This window comes from Passer montanus, unplaced genomic scaffold (genome assembly GCF_014805655.1).
Source record: "Passer montanus isolate IOZ18808 unplaced genomic scaffold, ASM1480565v1 scaffold66, whole genome shotgun sequence".
NCBI lineage: Eukaryota > Metazoa > Chordata > Aves > Passeriformes > Passeridae > Passer > Passer montanus.
In genome coordinates this window covers 5,590,552-5,607,450 of record NW_024371704.1, presented here as the reverse complement: position 1 = coordinate 5,607,450, position 16,899 = coordinate 5,590,552, and the positions used below count along the sequence as shown (strand labels likewise).

The 16,899-nt window shown below is 37.3% G+C and overlaps 1 protein-coding gene across 3 annotated transcripts in view; it reads left to right on the top strand.

The window, feature by feature from the left end:
* Positions 1–16,899, top strand: part of HIBCH (3-hydroxyisobutyryl-CoA hydrolase) — a 37,577-nt gene that overhangs the window by 17,522 nt on the left and 3,156 nt on the right. For all 3 annotated transcript variants that reach the window (XM_039728727.1, XM_039728728.1, XM_039728729.1), the window contains 7 exons: positions 177–255; positions 4,396–4,541; positions 5,186–5,272; positions 6,414–6,472; positions 7,198–7,279; positions 11,741–11,860; positions 13,014–13,047. In XM_039728727.1, coding sequence (XP_039584661.1) covers positions 177–255; positions 4,396–4,541; positions 5,186–5,272; positions 6,414–6,472; positions 7,198–7,279; positions 11,741–11,860; positions 13,014–13,047 — 607 coding nt within the window. The remainder of the gene's footprint in view (positions 1–176; positions 256–4,395; positions 4,542–5,185; positions 5,273–6,413; positions 6,473–7,197; positions 7,280–11,740; positions 11,861–13,013; positions 13,048–16,899) is intronic.

The following is a 16,899-nucleotide window of genomic DNA, read 5'->3' as shown; positions in this document are numbered from 1 at the left end:
AGCTGCACATCTGTAAATCTAGTATTATTTAAATTGTAAAGCAAAGCAAGAGGTATGTTATATAGAATTATTATTTTGATTATTTTTATGATTATTTTTATGATTAATCAGAACCATAATTGTGGTTATGATTATTTTTGCCAGTAATTTTATAACTCTGTCCTTTGCCTGTTTAGGGAGTTGGTGTCTCAGTCCATGGACATTTTCGAGTTGCTACAGAAAAGACTGTTTTTGCCATGCCAGAAACAGCAATAGGTAAGTGTTTTAAGAAATTATCAAATGTTAACATGTTTAGGGTTTCAGTATTTGTGTAATCAGGGTGAAATGTCTTTGACTGGATGATTTGGTGGTAGGGAAAGAATTTTAAAAGGGAATTGGAGATGACCACATATGGAAAGTATTTTCTGTTAAATTATCAGAAGCTTCTCTGTGTTCTGGGAGTTGATCATTGAGACTTACTGACACAAAGAATGTCAGGATAGAACTTTTTTAAAAACAGAATTAAGTCTTGCTACAGATGGGAGCAGATAAAGTCTGAAGCTCCCAGTGGAGGTACACCAGCTTTACCTTGGGAACTCGGTGTGAGTCAAACTGGGTGTACCACAAGCTGCTCTGCAATGTTAATGAGAGAGATTTTGGAATTCTAGCTTTTCTTCTGGATTATTAATGTAGACCCATTACAACTGTGCACAGATTGTGCCTAGGCAAGATCACAGTGTCACCTTTTTTTTTGTTTTAAAAGCAACATGTACCTTGTGTTTTCTAATGTTTGATCCTACAGTTTCTTTGTCAATTCTGAGGGGTAGAAAAAAGAAATATATCCCAGAGCTACATAAAGATAGAAGTATGGCTCAAGAAAAATGAGTCAGATTAAAGGGAACTCTCCTGATGCAGCTGTCAGGTACAATAAAGCATAATAAACCACCCAAATACAAGCAAGCTTGTTACCATTTAATTCCTGAGAGAAATATTAGAGCAATTCCTGCTAGCTGATAAATGTAATTTTTCTTATAAAAGTAAAATTGGGATGAAAAAAACAAAAACTACTTTAGCCCTCCAAGTATTGTCTTATTGCTGAAGAAAAGCTTAGTAAACTAAACTTAATCTTTAATACAACATGAGTTTTCTAAGCTCTGAAATTAATAATCAGTTGTTGTATATGGAAACCATTTGAAGTTAACAATTTGTATTTGTTTTTTTTTTTAAACTAAATGGAGGTTCATTTGCATATGAAATTATTCTAACAATAAAAGTACCTTCACTTTTTTCTTCAAAGGTAAAGATATGAGTAGTTTTGTATTAACAAGGACTATGTACTTTACACAGATTTCCTGTGTTGACAAGGACTTATTTAAACAAAAATAGATTGTGAAGACGTGAAGGAAAAGCTTAGAACTTGCTTAGGAAAGAAAGTAATTAAACCCCTTTTAGGATCACTTAGAAGTAAAACCACTGAAATCTGTTTGGATTTAAAGGCTTAGCTGTTTTGATCTCTGTGGGGTGTGTTTAAAATGTCTAGCTCTGTAGATACTGTATTAATTGTTTTTTTCATGTGCTCACTTATTTCAGTAGGCATGACACCTTTGCTGTGAAATGAAAACAAAGCATTCATTCAGCTGCTCTGTTTCCACACAATTATTCTGCATTTGTAGAGTGCCATAAATAAAAGGATATAGATAAATATGCCACTTAGCAAATAGAAAGAAAAGGCTGTTCTAGACTGTAGGGGTTTGACATAGATAAGATAGAGCACTGGAAGGCAGCACAGAAGTAGGAAGGTGTGAAAAACCACTGGTGGGGAGAACAAAGGATGAAAGTATAAGGTATGGGCTTTGAGGTGATGTTACACTTACAATGGATACTTCCTTGGATACTCCCTGCTAAGTTTTTAGCTTTCTAGAAGTCACTACTGATAAATTCCCACCCCCCTTTGCCAGACAAGGTAAGAATGTAGCAGCACTGCCTTTCCTCTACTTGGCAAATGCAGAGTTTCACCTTTGGGATTACAGCAGAGCACGTTGCACCTGTGTCAGAGCACAGACTGCAAGTCAGCAGTACAGGCACAGGATCATGGCCTGGGCAGCCCAGCAGTAACACAGCTCTACTCTTACTTCACTCATTGAGAATTGAAATTGAGAAATGATAGTTAAATGTTAACATAAAACCAAAAATCAGGTGTGGAATACATTAAGAGAAACATATGGGAAGTGTTACTGAAAGAAGGGCAATATGTAGAACATGGACAAGAGAAGTAAAGTTATAAGAGAAAAAGGAAGACAGGAACATTGAAAAGGATACAGTAGAAGCTATAGCAGACTATGCAACCAAGTAAGTTTAAAGTGGATTAGGTAGACCTTCACTAATCCTGTTTGTAAATTCCTTAATTAAAGAAACCTTCATTCAATTTAGGTTTATTTGCCTCTAAAGCCACTTAAGCTAATCAACTTCACAGTTTATTTAGAACTGATTTCCCGTGTATGGCCAAGTGGAAAGACACTATGGATCCCAATAGAAAGATGTTTTTCCTCTGGAAGTGTGCTGGAGTGTGGGGGGAGCAGTAGTCCAGCATCAGTATTATTTTAATACAGCAAAAAGAAAAAATACTGTTGTTCTGGTGGATGGAGAGAATAATGTAATTGCCTTTTTGCTTTGGAGGGCATTTTTAAGATAGGTTTTCCTTTTAAGTGATGTTGGGTTTGGTGTTTTTTATTGCAGTAGAAGGATATCCAAGGGGAGACAGATGAATAGAAACATAAAACTAAATAGAAGTCTTGGCATCACTGTTGTGATAGCTCAAGCTGAGCAGGTAAAATGTAGAATAGACTATTTGAGAATGTGAGTACAGAGAAAAAAAAGGTAAGTGATGAATTGGAGCTAGTACAGCTTAGGGCTTTTAAAGGGTATCAGCAAGGCATTCAGCATTTCAGAAGAGTTGTATGTCTCCGAAGCCTGAGAGATGAGGGATAAATCAATTAATGACAGCACACACATCAGTGGGAATAGAATACTACATCTGTAACTGATAGGAAGTGGCTCCTAAACCCAGCCTTTTGATGTAGTAGAAGCAGCAGAACAAAAAGAAGACCAAGAGGGAGCCAGAGGAGAGGCTGAGATGGGATATTAAGATTATTAACAGGGAAACACTGAAGAGCAGCTGTCTGAAAGAAAACTCCCCTTATTGCATCCAAGAGGGAGGACTATTCAGGGAGCATTAATTTCTCATGTTTCAAAATACTTGGAATAGGGTCTTTCTGTAATGCATACATTGACTCTTGTGAACAAAAGCAATTACCTGTGAGTGAAAAATCACCATCTTCTGTCAGATCCCCATTTAAACTCCTTATGTATATCTGAATTTTCCCAGTTAATGTCTCTTTGACAACTGTCTTACAAGCTTCTTATTGCTCATTTGTATTCTGTTTTACTTGTTTTCATGATTCATTTGATTCATTCTCTGAAAGTGAAAAAAAAAATCCACCACACCTTTAATTTCTTTAGAAGACTTCAGTTTCATGAATGCACCATTGGCATGATTTCAGGTTAGTAACTGGACCCTGCTTCTATGTATTCAGATTTCTGAAACCAAGACTAAATACTCAAATCAATAGCTAAACTAAAGTTTTCTCAAGTTTAACTACTTTTAAAAAGATCTCTAAATTTATTTTTGGTGAGCAATTTATATAATAGAAGGTAGATACTTTCCAATAAAACTTCTAAAAGTATTTAAAATTCTAGTCACAGCTTTAAATTCTTAAAAAAATTACCCTAATCTGTAGATTTAAAAAAGTATATAAGAGGGTTACTAAACTGGAGAGTTAATATTATTTTTAAATTTTAGCTTAGTCACAATCCTGTCAAAGAGCCAAGTACTAAGTCAGCCTCCACCTTCAGGAAGTCCCTATCAATATTGTTGATCTGTTATTGCATTCTTAGCCCCAAAATTTGTTCTCACTAAGCTGTGCAAGAGGCACTTTGTCAGTGTTTAATATTTTTATCATAATAAAAGATTTCAGTGAAAAATCAGCATCCAGGTTGAGCTTGCACAAATTATTTCACAATTCTTTGGGTCACTTCTTTTTCCTTGCTGAGAACACAGTTGCTTTTTCAAGCACCTAAAATTGTCTCAAGTTGTTGGCAAATAGAATAAATATTCTTCTTTGGTATATGTTTGTAAAGTGTGTGCCAGTGAAGAGGATGAAGTTTGGAAAGTGTTCAAGAGTTTGCTTTTAGGAAGGATTTTGATGCCAGAAATGTCAAGCCAAGTCAAGGAGAAATTCAGGCAAGGTTCCTGTGCCTATGTAAGGAAGATGAAAACGAGACAAGAAAAAATTGCTGCTGGTGATGATTAGTGCAAGACCTCCTCCCTTCACTTTTGTTTTGTGTTGTTTGTTGCAGGCCTTTTCCCTGATGTAGGTGGAGGGTATTTCTTGCCAAGGCTCTCAGGAAAGATTGGCTATTACCTCGCGCTGACAGGCTGCAGGCTGAAAGGAAGAGATGTGCTCAAAGTTGGCATCGCTACGCATTTTGTAGAATCTGAAAAGGTAATGTGCCAGCAGTGCTGGCCAGGGCACAGCCACAGCCACACTGAGAGCTTTGGGGTTTTAGCCCCCCAGTGCCCTGTTACCAACACCAGCTCTGCAGAGGTGCACTTACATTAGCTGGCCATGCCCTGCAAATGGGCATGTTGAGACACTCTCAAGCTGTCCTTCTGACTCTTGCCAGCTGGTGACAGCTTTGCTTGAAGGAAGGAGCAAATGGTGCTGTTTTTACAATCCCACTGTTGGAAGGGCATCATCTACTCAGCAGAATGAAGTTGCTTAAAAAATTGTGTAGATTAGGCAACAGTGTATGAAACTAAGAGATTGATACAACTGCAAAGTTTGCAGTGAAGGTAACATTCCATTAAAATGTTCTTTCCTCTCAGGCTGGTGCAGCTGTAGCACTGCCTTGGGGGGCTGCTTGGGAAGCAGTTCTTTGCTGGTCACTGCAGACATAATAAATTGGGATGGTTCAACACTGACACATGAACTGACTCCTTGTGTTGTTTGCTTTGTACTTCTTTAGGGTCTGTCAGAAAGTTGGGGAGGATGAGGGGGTGTTTATATATGTATGTCCTACTATTACCATAGTAATAGCCCAAGTAGTATGTTTTGTTTGACTTGTAATTAAATCTTATTTTTAACAGCTGCCTGCCTTGGAGAAAGACCTGATAGCACTGAAATCTCCTTCAAAAGAAAAAATTGCAGATTTATTGAACTCTTACCACATGAAGGTAATTTGAAATTACTGAAATCAAGCAAAATTGTTAAATATATATAGACATTTTTTCCCACATTACTGATTATATTTTTCTATGTTTGAAAATAATGAGTGTCCAAACTCGTTGCACTCTCTCCATAATAGTTGTGCTAGCCCCATGTAACAATGGGCATGAAAATAAAAGGTTTTGCCTTTACAATCAGTGGCTATTTTAACTCTTTTGATGTGCTTTGCAGTTCTCTTTCAAAAGAAAACCTCTAGAGTCAAACCAGTATTCAGTGTTACTCAGTCAATTACTCTGCTGTTGTTCAGCTTTAAAATCAGCTGTGTCTACTCTTGTTATTGCTGTTTTGTAATTACTGAGTTCATAAATAAGATTAATTGGAAAAATAAATGGGACAAGCTAATTTAAATCATAGTACTGATTATTTTGACAAAACAGAATGCTATGAAATAGGAGTGATTATATGTTGCAGTAAGATTGCACTGAATGAAAAAGGAAACTGTGTATTTTTAGTTATCAGAGCTGAAATGCCAGAGAACCTTTTCAGCTTCAGCTGCTGTTCCTGAAACATCTGCTTATGTCCCAAACCCCTTAATGCCAGAAGATGTGAAATGTTTGACAGCCTTCCTACAGAAGGCCAATGGATCTGTCACACACTTTATATGTCTAAATAAGATTTTGTCAAATTACATAGAAAAGAGAAAGAAGAGAAATGCCTTTTTTTTTGTCATTAAAAAAGCCTAAACATAGGCCTGTATATTTTTAAAGACAATGAAAGTTGTTCTTAAAAATAATCTGATTCTTGAGTAGATTTATCTGCACTGATATTCTTAGTGCATTGCACAGAAGTGTTTTGATAGAATAATCAGAATTCTGGTGTACAAGATAACCTCCCAGACAAATAGCATATGTAGTAGCTCAGAGCAAGCACTGCAGTATGAGGCAACATCTTTAACATTCACAGGATAGGGACAAGTTCATAGATACACACTGCAAAATTTTAATTCATTAAAAATTGCACTGTCTTATGAACATTAGGTGTTCATATATGATACAATATTTCTGGAACACAAGTCACTGAAATTTTCTGGTACTGATACACTTTCAGTCTAAAACAACCAAGTAAATTATGTATTTGTTTTTTAAATAGTGCACAATTGATCAAGAAAAGGAGTTTTCACTTGATGAACATATGGAGAAGATTAACAGGTATTCAGTAATCTTCTAAATTTTTTTATTTTTGTGGGTAGAGAACATGAAGTTAAATCTAGTAACAGCATTTCACACATAAGGTGAGAGAAACTACCTCCAAATTTAAGTAACATTTTGTCTTTCGGGAACTTTATCTGAAGCTCATTAAATATTTCACTCATCAGTACATTAAATACTTGGGCAAAATTACCTGATTCAAAGCCTATGACACATTAAAATGAACATTTTCTGTAGATATTGGATGGGAATTTGTGAGAGTAACTGTTCCATTGAACAGGAAATGTTACCTAACACATTTACAGGACTCATTGGGTAAAGGCCATGACAGCTTGGGATTTAAAGCAGAAATAAGTGAGAGTGATAAGAAAGAGCTAAATCTCTGCAAGAAGGATGGCAGTAACTACATTTAGAGATAAAAGATGCTGACACCAAACCAGTAGAATGGAGCTGATAGCTAAAGATTTACTATGTTCTAAAAATACAGCTAAGACTGATGGTAGTAATTGAAGTTTATAAATAAATACCAGAGTTCTTGGTAAGGTTTAGTGAAACACTAAAGATTTGTAAAGGAGAAGGAGATGCCTGAGTTACTTGAAACTGAACAACATGGAAGACATTGCTAAGAAAAGCCAAATCAGCTGGTTGTGCTGTGTTTCCAATATCCCTTCAAAGGTAAAACAGAGACTGAAGCAGCTTGTTAACTGATTGCTTTTTTCTTCTAGTCTTTTTTCAGCAAATAGTATGGAAGAAATTGTTAAAAAGTTAAAGCAAGATGGTTCTCCTTTTGCCATGAAGCAGCTAGAGGTAAAGTTTTGTCATTTTTGTTAGAGATTTTAAGTCTGGTTTTATGGTTTCTTATTATAGGGCAGACTTTAATTACCCTATAGAGCTTTGGACTGAGAGCCTCAGGTTCTCACACACAGTCCTGAGGGATTCTCAGTACTTCTACTCAGACAAGGGTATTCCTCTAAAATCACACAATGTGAGCACCATCTTATGGTGCATAAAATTGTAACTTAGTAAAAAAACCAAACTCCCCTTTCTTTTCCCCTCCCCACAGTCAGGGGATTGCTGGGAACAAGTTTTCCCTTTATAGCTTCTCATTATATTGCCAAGGCTGGGAATAAAACAGTGCCAGAAAAGTGTTGTTGCTTTTCTTCCATTCCAGATATCTCATTTGGGTAAACAGCAAAAAAAAAATTATAATCACAAAGTATTTTTTGATCTTTCTAATGCATTTCTGAGTGTTGGATGTAGTCACTACTCAAAAAACGTGCAGCAATGCTACACACATAGTTCATACTTCAGCCTCAAAAGCAAGAAGCAACTTAGATTAATTTATAAATAATATGTGTATTTTCTTTTTTTCCTTTGAAGTATCTGTGTTCAGGTGCCTTGTAAAAGTTTTGTTTGGAACTAGTGAAATATTCCAACTGGATAGAACTGAAGTGTTCCTCCAGCAAAAGGGTCATTTTAACTTTAGTTACAGCTCACAGAAGAAATCCTCCTTTCATAGTAAAATAAAACATCCATCATCTCTGACTTGATATGAGCAGAAGGAATGTTATAAGGTAGTATTCACATTAGGCACCCTGTCACTTTTTTTTAAAAAAAAGTAATTCAAAATGTAACACATTGTCACTGGAACTATCAAACAGTTTTTGAGAAAGGAAGTTCTAAGACTATCTTTGTGCCAATCAGTACATGTAGTACATTGCAAGAAGTTTAGCATATGTCTTATAAAAGCAAAATTGAAGAGAAGGCTGATTTTTTCCCCTACTATTCCAAGTTTCATTGGATTAAGCAGTCAAGTCGAGTTGGTGCCAGAATAAAAATGTTAACTGTTCATATTATATTGATTAGGTTCAGTGAATGTTGAAAACAACAAAGAATTATTTGTTCTTTTTCCTTATTGTTTATGATAGTACATTTGTTTAACAGTTTCAATTCAGAACTTAGAAAACTAAGTAATCTATTGATGACTAAATTAGGTCATCTACTTCAAAGTTATGATTTCGTGTCACTGATTTTTTTAAATTCCTGAAAAACAACAACAACAAAAGGCTATTTTGTTGCTTCTTCAGCTCTCTTATGTCTTTAATAGGACTTCATAACAACTTTTTTCTTTCATGTGATTCATAAATGAATGTCCTTGGAGTTGACCAGTGTTTCAGAACAATCATCTGTTCTGTTCAAGAGATAAGACTCTGTTGGTATGACTTGCCTCAGTTCATGCAGAAATTCATGGGAAAAACACCATGAAACAAATCCCACATTTTCTAGTGGATGCAAGACTTTAGTGTGAACAAATACTTAAATTTCAGAGGAGTTTCTGACAGCAGACATGCTGTGCTAAGCAGTAGGATTAGGCAAGGTTGTGAAACCAAGGTTTCACTTCAGTGTCCAGGTACAGGAACAACAGCAAACACCCGATAATGTCATATCAGCTGATTCAGTAGCAGCAGTGTCTCTGCTTATTCTCCTTCCTTGTTCCTGTATTTATTATATGTATAAGTAAGCTTATGGAATAAGCCCTAACTGAAATTTTGATACAAATATCCTAATTTGGAGGTACCCCTTGGCACGTCTGCCTTGTACCTTGGATCAGCAAGGTTAATAAAATGGAACTCCTAGTTCTGCAGTAATCCAAGTATGCTGTGAGCCATGCTATCCCATGTACCCTGTTCTCTTTGACCTACACTACTCCTGCTTTTTACTTTCAAAACATGCCTGCTTGGCAGGCTGTCACATATTTGATACTGAAATATTGTGTGAAGAAGAATATAAAGTTGTTAAAATCCTACTTGAGAATGACTTCATGATTTACACCACATTTTGAACCCAGCTATGAACTGGTAGAAAGCTAGAGAGCTAACACTTTGAATTCAGTAGTTTTCAAAGCTTTAACTTTGTAGTGCTACTTTGTTTTCAGAATTTACATGAGCCAAAAAGCTTTAATCTGAGGGGTAGGTGTGCCATTTCTAGTGGCACAAAGTAAATGCAAGGTCTAAATCTGAAAAGCATCAGATACTTGACCGAGTTTTCACATCAGTAAATGATGGATGTCTTCATCTATTACAAGGAGAGTGATGCACTGGACCTCTGGGAGGTTTTGGGGTTTTTAACTGAAAGAAAGTCACTATTCCCACTTTTATGCTTGTAAGGAAATCTGCTGTGTCAGTGCCACTTAATTCAGTCACCTTCTGTTAGCATTTTATTGGTGTTCAGTCTACTGCAAATTCAGCTTAGAGCTTTGGGGGGGGATCATTGTGTCAAAAATGAAGATGGTTTGAAAGATACTGGAATAGATGTCAAATACTTCTATGAAGACTTATTTGCATTTTAGTACTCCCCACTCCAGCCTATCCTGTCTCTTTTCCAGGCTTGTTCCCTAGCACCAGTCCCCTCCTCTTTGTACAGAGAATGTATTTATAGCTACACTGGTGACTCATTTTTCTGCAATTACACCTACCCATTTTCCTGCCGTGTTCCTCTTCCTCCAGCTTGATTTATGGCAGTACCTCCTCCACCTTCAGCCTCATTGATATGCCAAGATAACCAGTCTAGTGCATCTAGCTGCTGCCTTAAGTGCTGTTTCCAGACCTCCCCCATTCCAGTGCTTGCTTGGACCAGAACTTGCCATGACCATTTCAGCCCTGGAGCCATCTGGCTGTACCATGCTTAGCATTTAACCTGGTCTGAGCAAAGACTTCCTAATCTAAATGACAGAATGTGAAACTCAAAGGAGGAAAGATGAAAGATAAGGCCAGCAAGAGCATCTTAGAGGAAAAAAGGGATCCAGTTAAGAGCTGCCAGCCAGCTGGGACCTACAGAGTGATGTAGTTAGAGGTATACCAGATTTCTTAATCTGCTGAAAGGCAGCTCATTGTTGGAGAGCTTGACCAGAACTGAGGAACTGTTGGCCCTTGGAGCCAAAGTTAGCTCATTCTTTGCCAGCCTCTCTCTCAAGCACAGTGATTACAAGAACGACAGAGCCAGGGCTTTGAAGGCACAATTCCACACACTCTTGCTTGTATGGCAATCACATGTTTTCCAGCTTAACTAGGCAAAATGGGTCACTGCTGTATCAGCTGGTGTCTGGAGGGATGAAGAGTAATTGGGAGCTAGAAAAAAATGTTGTTGCTGATGACTGGAAACCTGCCATTTCAGGCTGTGGTAAGGAGCCTAATGTCTGCAATGAAAATAATGTAAAGAGGCAAATCTTACCATCTGCTGCTTTTTAACAGTGATAAAAAATGTCCTAATTATCAGGAAATGTCTGTTGTACCATGAATGGTACATACCTTTTATTTGGGTTTACAGAGAAAGGAGGATTGTGTTTAGAGTAAGAAAACAATGATAAGCTACAATAAGATTTAACTCCTTTTCCCCACAACCTCATGAAGCTTTAAAGCTCAGTTCTTTTTTCTTAACTAGGATTTTTGTCTTTCTCCCCACTTTCCCCTACTGTTTACTGGCATGCAGTTCAGCAAAGGATACTCCTGAGAGCCAGATTTACAGCATTTGTTTGTGTGCTTTACAAGAATCCTGTCTGTGGCACAATATTTATAGCCTGTGCTTCTGTCAAAAGAAGTAAGGCAAAACCTCCAGGCTTCTTATCAGCAGAGTAATGTAGGGCTAAACTACTTCAGTATCTGTTGATCCTAGACAAGAAATCTGAATAAATATGTTTGGTTTATTCCAATATTTTCTTACACAGATTTCTTCTTTGCATATCGTTTGGTCTTTGCCAATGATCGTGAAGCAACGATTTGAAGTTTGTTGCCAATATCTCTCTTACTACCTTATCACTCTATTGTACTAGATAAATGCTAAGCAATACTAATATCACCTACAATATCAGTAAATCTAAGAATAATTCACTATATATATATGATATTAAAAAACAAAGTATAATTGATTGTAACACTTGCCTTCACTTATCAAAAGATTCTCCTTGAAAATGTCTTTCAAACTACAGTAATTTCTCTGGCTTGTAGTAATTTTATCTTAAATGATGGGACCTTAGGAGTTCTAGGTTTTCCACAAGGGATGGCAGACATCCCAGAGATCTTGCTGATCAAAGTTTATGCAGGGAAGTTCATTTAAAATGTGATAGCTCGGTGGGAGGGAGCAGGAGGAATAGGTGTCACAGAGGGAGCTCAGGGAGAAGAGAGCCATCACAAAATTTAAAAGGCACAAAAGACAGACTTGCAGAAATGTCCAAATTGAAGGAAATAAAAATAATGTTAATGTCTTCCCCAGACTATTAATAAGATGTCACCCACGTCTTTAAAGCTGACTCTCAGACAGCTCAGAGAAGGAGCTTCCATGAGCTTACAGGAGGTACTCCGGATGGAATACAGGCTGAGCCAGGCGTGCATGGTAAGCAACAGCTGAGCCCCTGACCCTCTCCAGCCACAGGGGGAGAACAGTTCACCAGACACTAAACATTTTATGTAGATTTCATCAAGAGTTTATAATTTACAGGTTTTAAGTTTCAATATCATCTTTGTGGTTTGTGAGGCAGTCACTTGTTTCTCGTTTCATGTTATTATGTGGAATGCAAAAGGCACTACATTAATGATGGTCAGATGGGAATGTAGAAGACTTCTGTTAAAAAAGTATGAAAACATTAATGTATAGATAGTTTCATATTTGGATTGTAATTTTAAAACTGGTGCTCTTGAACAGGTTTTTTATTCAAATTACTTAGTCCTTGCCTCAGTTCCCAGCAGCAGGGTGCAAATAGTTGTTTATCACTGCCTTTCAAGAGTGTTGTCTATGAAAAATTTATCACAGCAAGGGATTTTAGTGCTATTTGTACTAAGTGCTGAGTACTTGGATAGCATATGAGAAAGTGATCCTTGCAGTGGAGCAGAGCTGCTAACTGAATGATCTGAACAAATGCCTTACAGGGTTTGCCATGGCATCCTTATTATTAGTTTTGTCACATTTTAAAATAAGTTTTTTATATGTCTGATTGAATGATCTGTGATAGTTAAAGTAAATACTTTAAAAAATGAAAACCTATCTAATTCTGATGTTCTAATGCCTGACTAAAGCTAAGATTACTAATGAAGCATGCTTAGGGAGTTAAGTGTTACATTTCCCTTTTTTAAAAAAAGAATTGGCTGTTTATGGGATTCCATTTAACTGCAAAGGGTTCCAAGTATGCAGAATACATCACAGTTCCTGAAGACTGGCCTTTCTCAAAAGAATTTCTGATACCACACACCTTAGCCCCATTATGGGAACCTCTTTGGAAAAAGATCTGAGGTGTTACACAGAGAGAAGTTGGACTGTGGCACAGTGCCTGATGAGCTACAGGTCAACAGACTGATTTTAAGAGATGTGGCTGCACTTAAAAAGATACAGAGCTCTTTAATAAGTAAAGACAAAAAGGCCTAGAAAAGAACAGTACAAGTGGGATTTAACTGAATCTTGAGAACTTGCATTTCAAGCAGAAGTAGGATAGGGAAGGATGGGATAAATATAACCTGTCATGTTAACAGGTTTTTTTTAAATAATCTTTCAGAAAGGCCATGACTTCTACGAAGGGGTTCGAGCAGGTAAGTATCCACACCAGAAACACTCCTCTAGCTTAATAGCACACAGATTCACAGTTGTGGTGCTTCTTTGGAAATCACTACAAGTGCATGCAGCAACAGCCCAGGAAAAAACTTCCCAGCTTTCCTTAGGTTTTGCTTATTGAACTTCTGTGTGGCCAAAATTTATTATTGTTCCAAAGCACAAGAGCCATGTTGTTTCCTTTGTGCAATCTCAGTTCCCTACTGTTATTTATCCACCTGGTTGGACCATTTCACATTTAACACTGACAGTACTGAGTAGCTGCATGCATCACTTGTGTCCAGGTTTAGTGTTGTCACAGAGCTGGTTCAGCCAGCTACACAATGCTTTGAGACTCAAAATCAAAACCAACTGTTTGTGTAGAAAACTGTTAGAACAAAGACTTACTTTCCCCCATGTCTGGAATATCTCTGAACGGAAGTGTCTTACTACTAAAAAACTATATATGTAAACTTAACGTTAACTAATTCAGCACTTTAAGGCATTGGTCAAGAGAAGTAGTAGTAAAAGTAGAGCAGTGGCTCAGCAAGTTCATGCAGGGGACAGACTCCAAGCCTGTCCTTGATCCTACTGCTGATTCACTGTGCAGTTTGTCAAACCCAAAATTAACTAATTCAGCGCTTTAAGGCATTGGTCAAGAGAAGTAGTGGTAAAAGTAGAGCAATGGCTCAGCAATTCATGCAGGGGACAGACTTCAAGCCTGTCCTTGATCCTACTGCTGATTCACTGTGCAGTTTGTCAAACCCAAAGTCACATCTGGTAGGAGCTGTAGCAATTATTTATGTACTGTTCATCACGAGATGAAGTAAAGAAATGCCTGAAGTACAGGCATTTCTTTTTCCAAGGAGCTTACAGTGCAAGTCATTTGGATGGATAACTTTTGGTTGGACTTTTAATTCACACGGCTACATACTCAAGTATTATCACCTCCTCCTCATTGTTTTATATCTGTCTTTATAAAGCAGCTTAAACTCCACTTGAGGAATGGATATTAGTTGGAGTGGCTGCTATTAGTAACACTCTGCTAAAGATAGCCTGGGGTGAGAGATGCAAAATTTATTCATACAGCATGGGGAAGGTTTCTGACTTCAATTAATTAGTCTTTAGCACTTACTAGCAGACACTCCTTTGAAGAATTTACCACACATGTTGAGAAGTGGTTTTCATTATGTTGGTAATGGGGACAAGGATACCTTAAAAATACTGTTTCTGGGATATATTCTAAATCAGCAAATAAGCTGCTGAAATGTAGTTATTCAGGAAGTGACAAACTCCAAGTCTGAGAGTCAGAAGAACACCAACTGAATTTCTCCTTGAGAGGCACAAGGTCATGAAACCATCTGGGACTGCAGTACAGTACAAAGGCAAATCCCTTGTCAGAATGGCCAGGAAATACACAAACTGCCTGTAAAGAGGCTGCAAGAACAGCAGTTGGGAAACTTCTCTTTTATACAGGATGATGTAGCAAAAGTTCAACTGTATCAGGGGAAGGAAAAAAACAAACCCACCAAAGATCCAAGTGCACTGAGGGGGCTTATAATAATAATCATCATCATTTGTTGCTGTAGCACTTTTGTTCTCTGCTTACTGCATAGATCTTGTTCTCAGATTTTCAGATTTGTTTCTCTTGTTGCAGATAAGTGTAGAATCTGACTCAAGATCACTTTTGTAATTTGGTCTAATTTCATAAAAATCATTATCCATCAGTATTCTGAGCATTCTTTTTAACAGGAAGATAAATACTTCACAGGACCAACCATTGTGAATAAAACTGATAAAAGTGTTACATATTAGCCTTCTGTTTCTTAAAGCCTTATATTACAAGCATTTAAGAGCCAGCTCTTGACCCTCTTACCACAAAAAATCTACCATCAAAACAAGTTGAGTTACAACAATCAGATTTTAGTTTAAGAATGTTTCTCGGCAGCCAATGGCCACAGGTCAGGTTTTACTAATACGTTTCATCTGCTTCAAACCATAATTTTAAAGGCTTTCTAGGGAGTAGTTTTAAAGCTTTTTAAACCTGCTTTGACCTGAGGTCAAAATTTCTTCTTTTTTTTTTAGCCAGTTTTCTTTCAACCTGAAAATCTGCTGTGGCAGTCTTCCTTGTTTATGATTCTTGTGATTGGAGTGATTAAAGAAAAACCAAAACTCTTAAAAGCATAAAACACATGGATCATATTTCATCAGCATTTTCCTATAAAATGGTAAATGTGGACTTTGAACACATTAAGTATCAATTTTTCACCCTGATTAATAGAATAATGTGTCAACTAAGAAATGCATAAGTCTGGGTAGTTGCCAAGAATTGTTTTCCAGATCTTACTGCCTAAGAAAAATGTTCATTTTTGGAGTCAGTGCTGAGACATGTCCTGGTAGGATACAATCTCAGCAGCAAATCTCAGGGACAAATATCTGTTAATTCACCCTCCTAACTCTTTGTGCAGGAATGTGCACTTGAAATGGAATTGTAAAGGTCTTCTACATCTTGCTGATGCTGCAGAGAAGGTATTTCTGTGCAGCTTCTGCCACCTCCCCTGCAGGGCTGGCAGATGTGAGCTGTACCCTGGGCACCCCAGGGCCCTGCACGAGCTGAGATTTATGGCAGCAAACAGAATGTCAGGGCTTGGAAATACCAGAGTTTTGACTGTGCTGGAGGAAGCTCAGCAACAGAGCACTAACTGAAGTTTGGTAAAGTCACTGCTACTGAAGAGAAGGGCTTTGGGATTTTGATTAAAAAAGGTGACACACAAGAACAAACCTTTAACACAATGTCTGTGCTCAGTTACCTTTATCATAATGAATTTCCTTAGCCTACCTTAGAAGTCTTCAGAACTTCTGTTTTCTTCATGATTGATCTCAAGCTGGAGAGATAGAGAATGTAAAGAAGTTAATGCAGAAAGGGACTATTTTCATGATACTGCCAGAAAACAATTTTGACTTATACAAGATTAGGGACTCCAGTGGGGAGACCATTATGAGCATTGAGTTTCTCCTCCACAGTAAAACTGGCCATAGATGCAAACAGAAAGATGAACTTGAATAGACAGCAGTACCCTGGAGAACTGGCAGCACTTACTACAGCCTGGCAGAGGGGAAGCTGTAGTAACATACACATAGACACATTTTCCTCTTTATTTAAACCATCTCTACTCAATGCTGACTTTTTTGTGGATAACAGTTAGACTGTGAACTTCAATTGAAATTGAAGAAAATCTGTAGATAAGCACTATTCCAATATAATAAATATAGTTGATTTGGGATAATTACATCTTTTAACCCCAGCCAATCAGTGGTTTCACTGCGTTCAGAAATACCCTGCAAGATCACAGCTTTTCAGTAAGTTACCCAGTTGAACAGCATAGTAAAAGCACTCTTTCACAGAACATTTCTTTTAAAGAATTGTCCTTATGGATTCTGTTTTCAGTGGAATTGCAGTTTCCCACATAATGGGTTACCTTTCACAATTAATTTGTTTCTAAGGAGTCCTTAGTTCCCTATTAACAAGTAAACAGGTGTGGGGCTCTGGTTTGCCTTTCTCTGTGGTATAGCTAAAGCATTATGATGTCTGTATGCCTTCAGCTACAGAAACATTTATTAGTGCAGTTGTCATTTGAATGGTGTGTATTTCCTAGCTTCTCAACTATTGGTTAAAGACAGAAAAGTTAAAGAAAAGTTTTCAGGTCACGTTTTTTTTACAACAAGTTGGTAGGCAGACCATAATTCCTATTTTTTTTGGTAAGCATAGTCTCTAGGTAGGTATTCTTTTAACTGAACATAACATTCCACCCCCTTACACATTCCTCATCTTGGATATTTGTAGTTCACTCAAT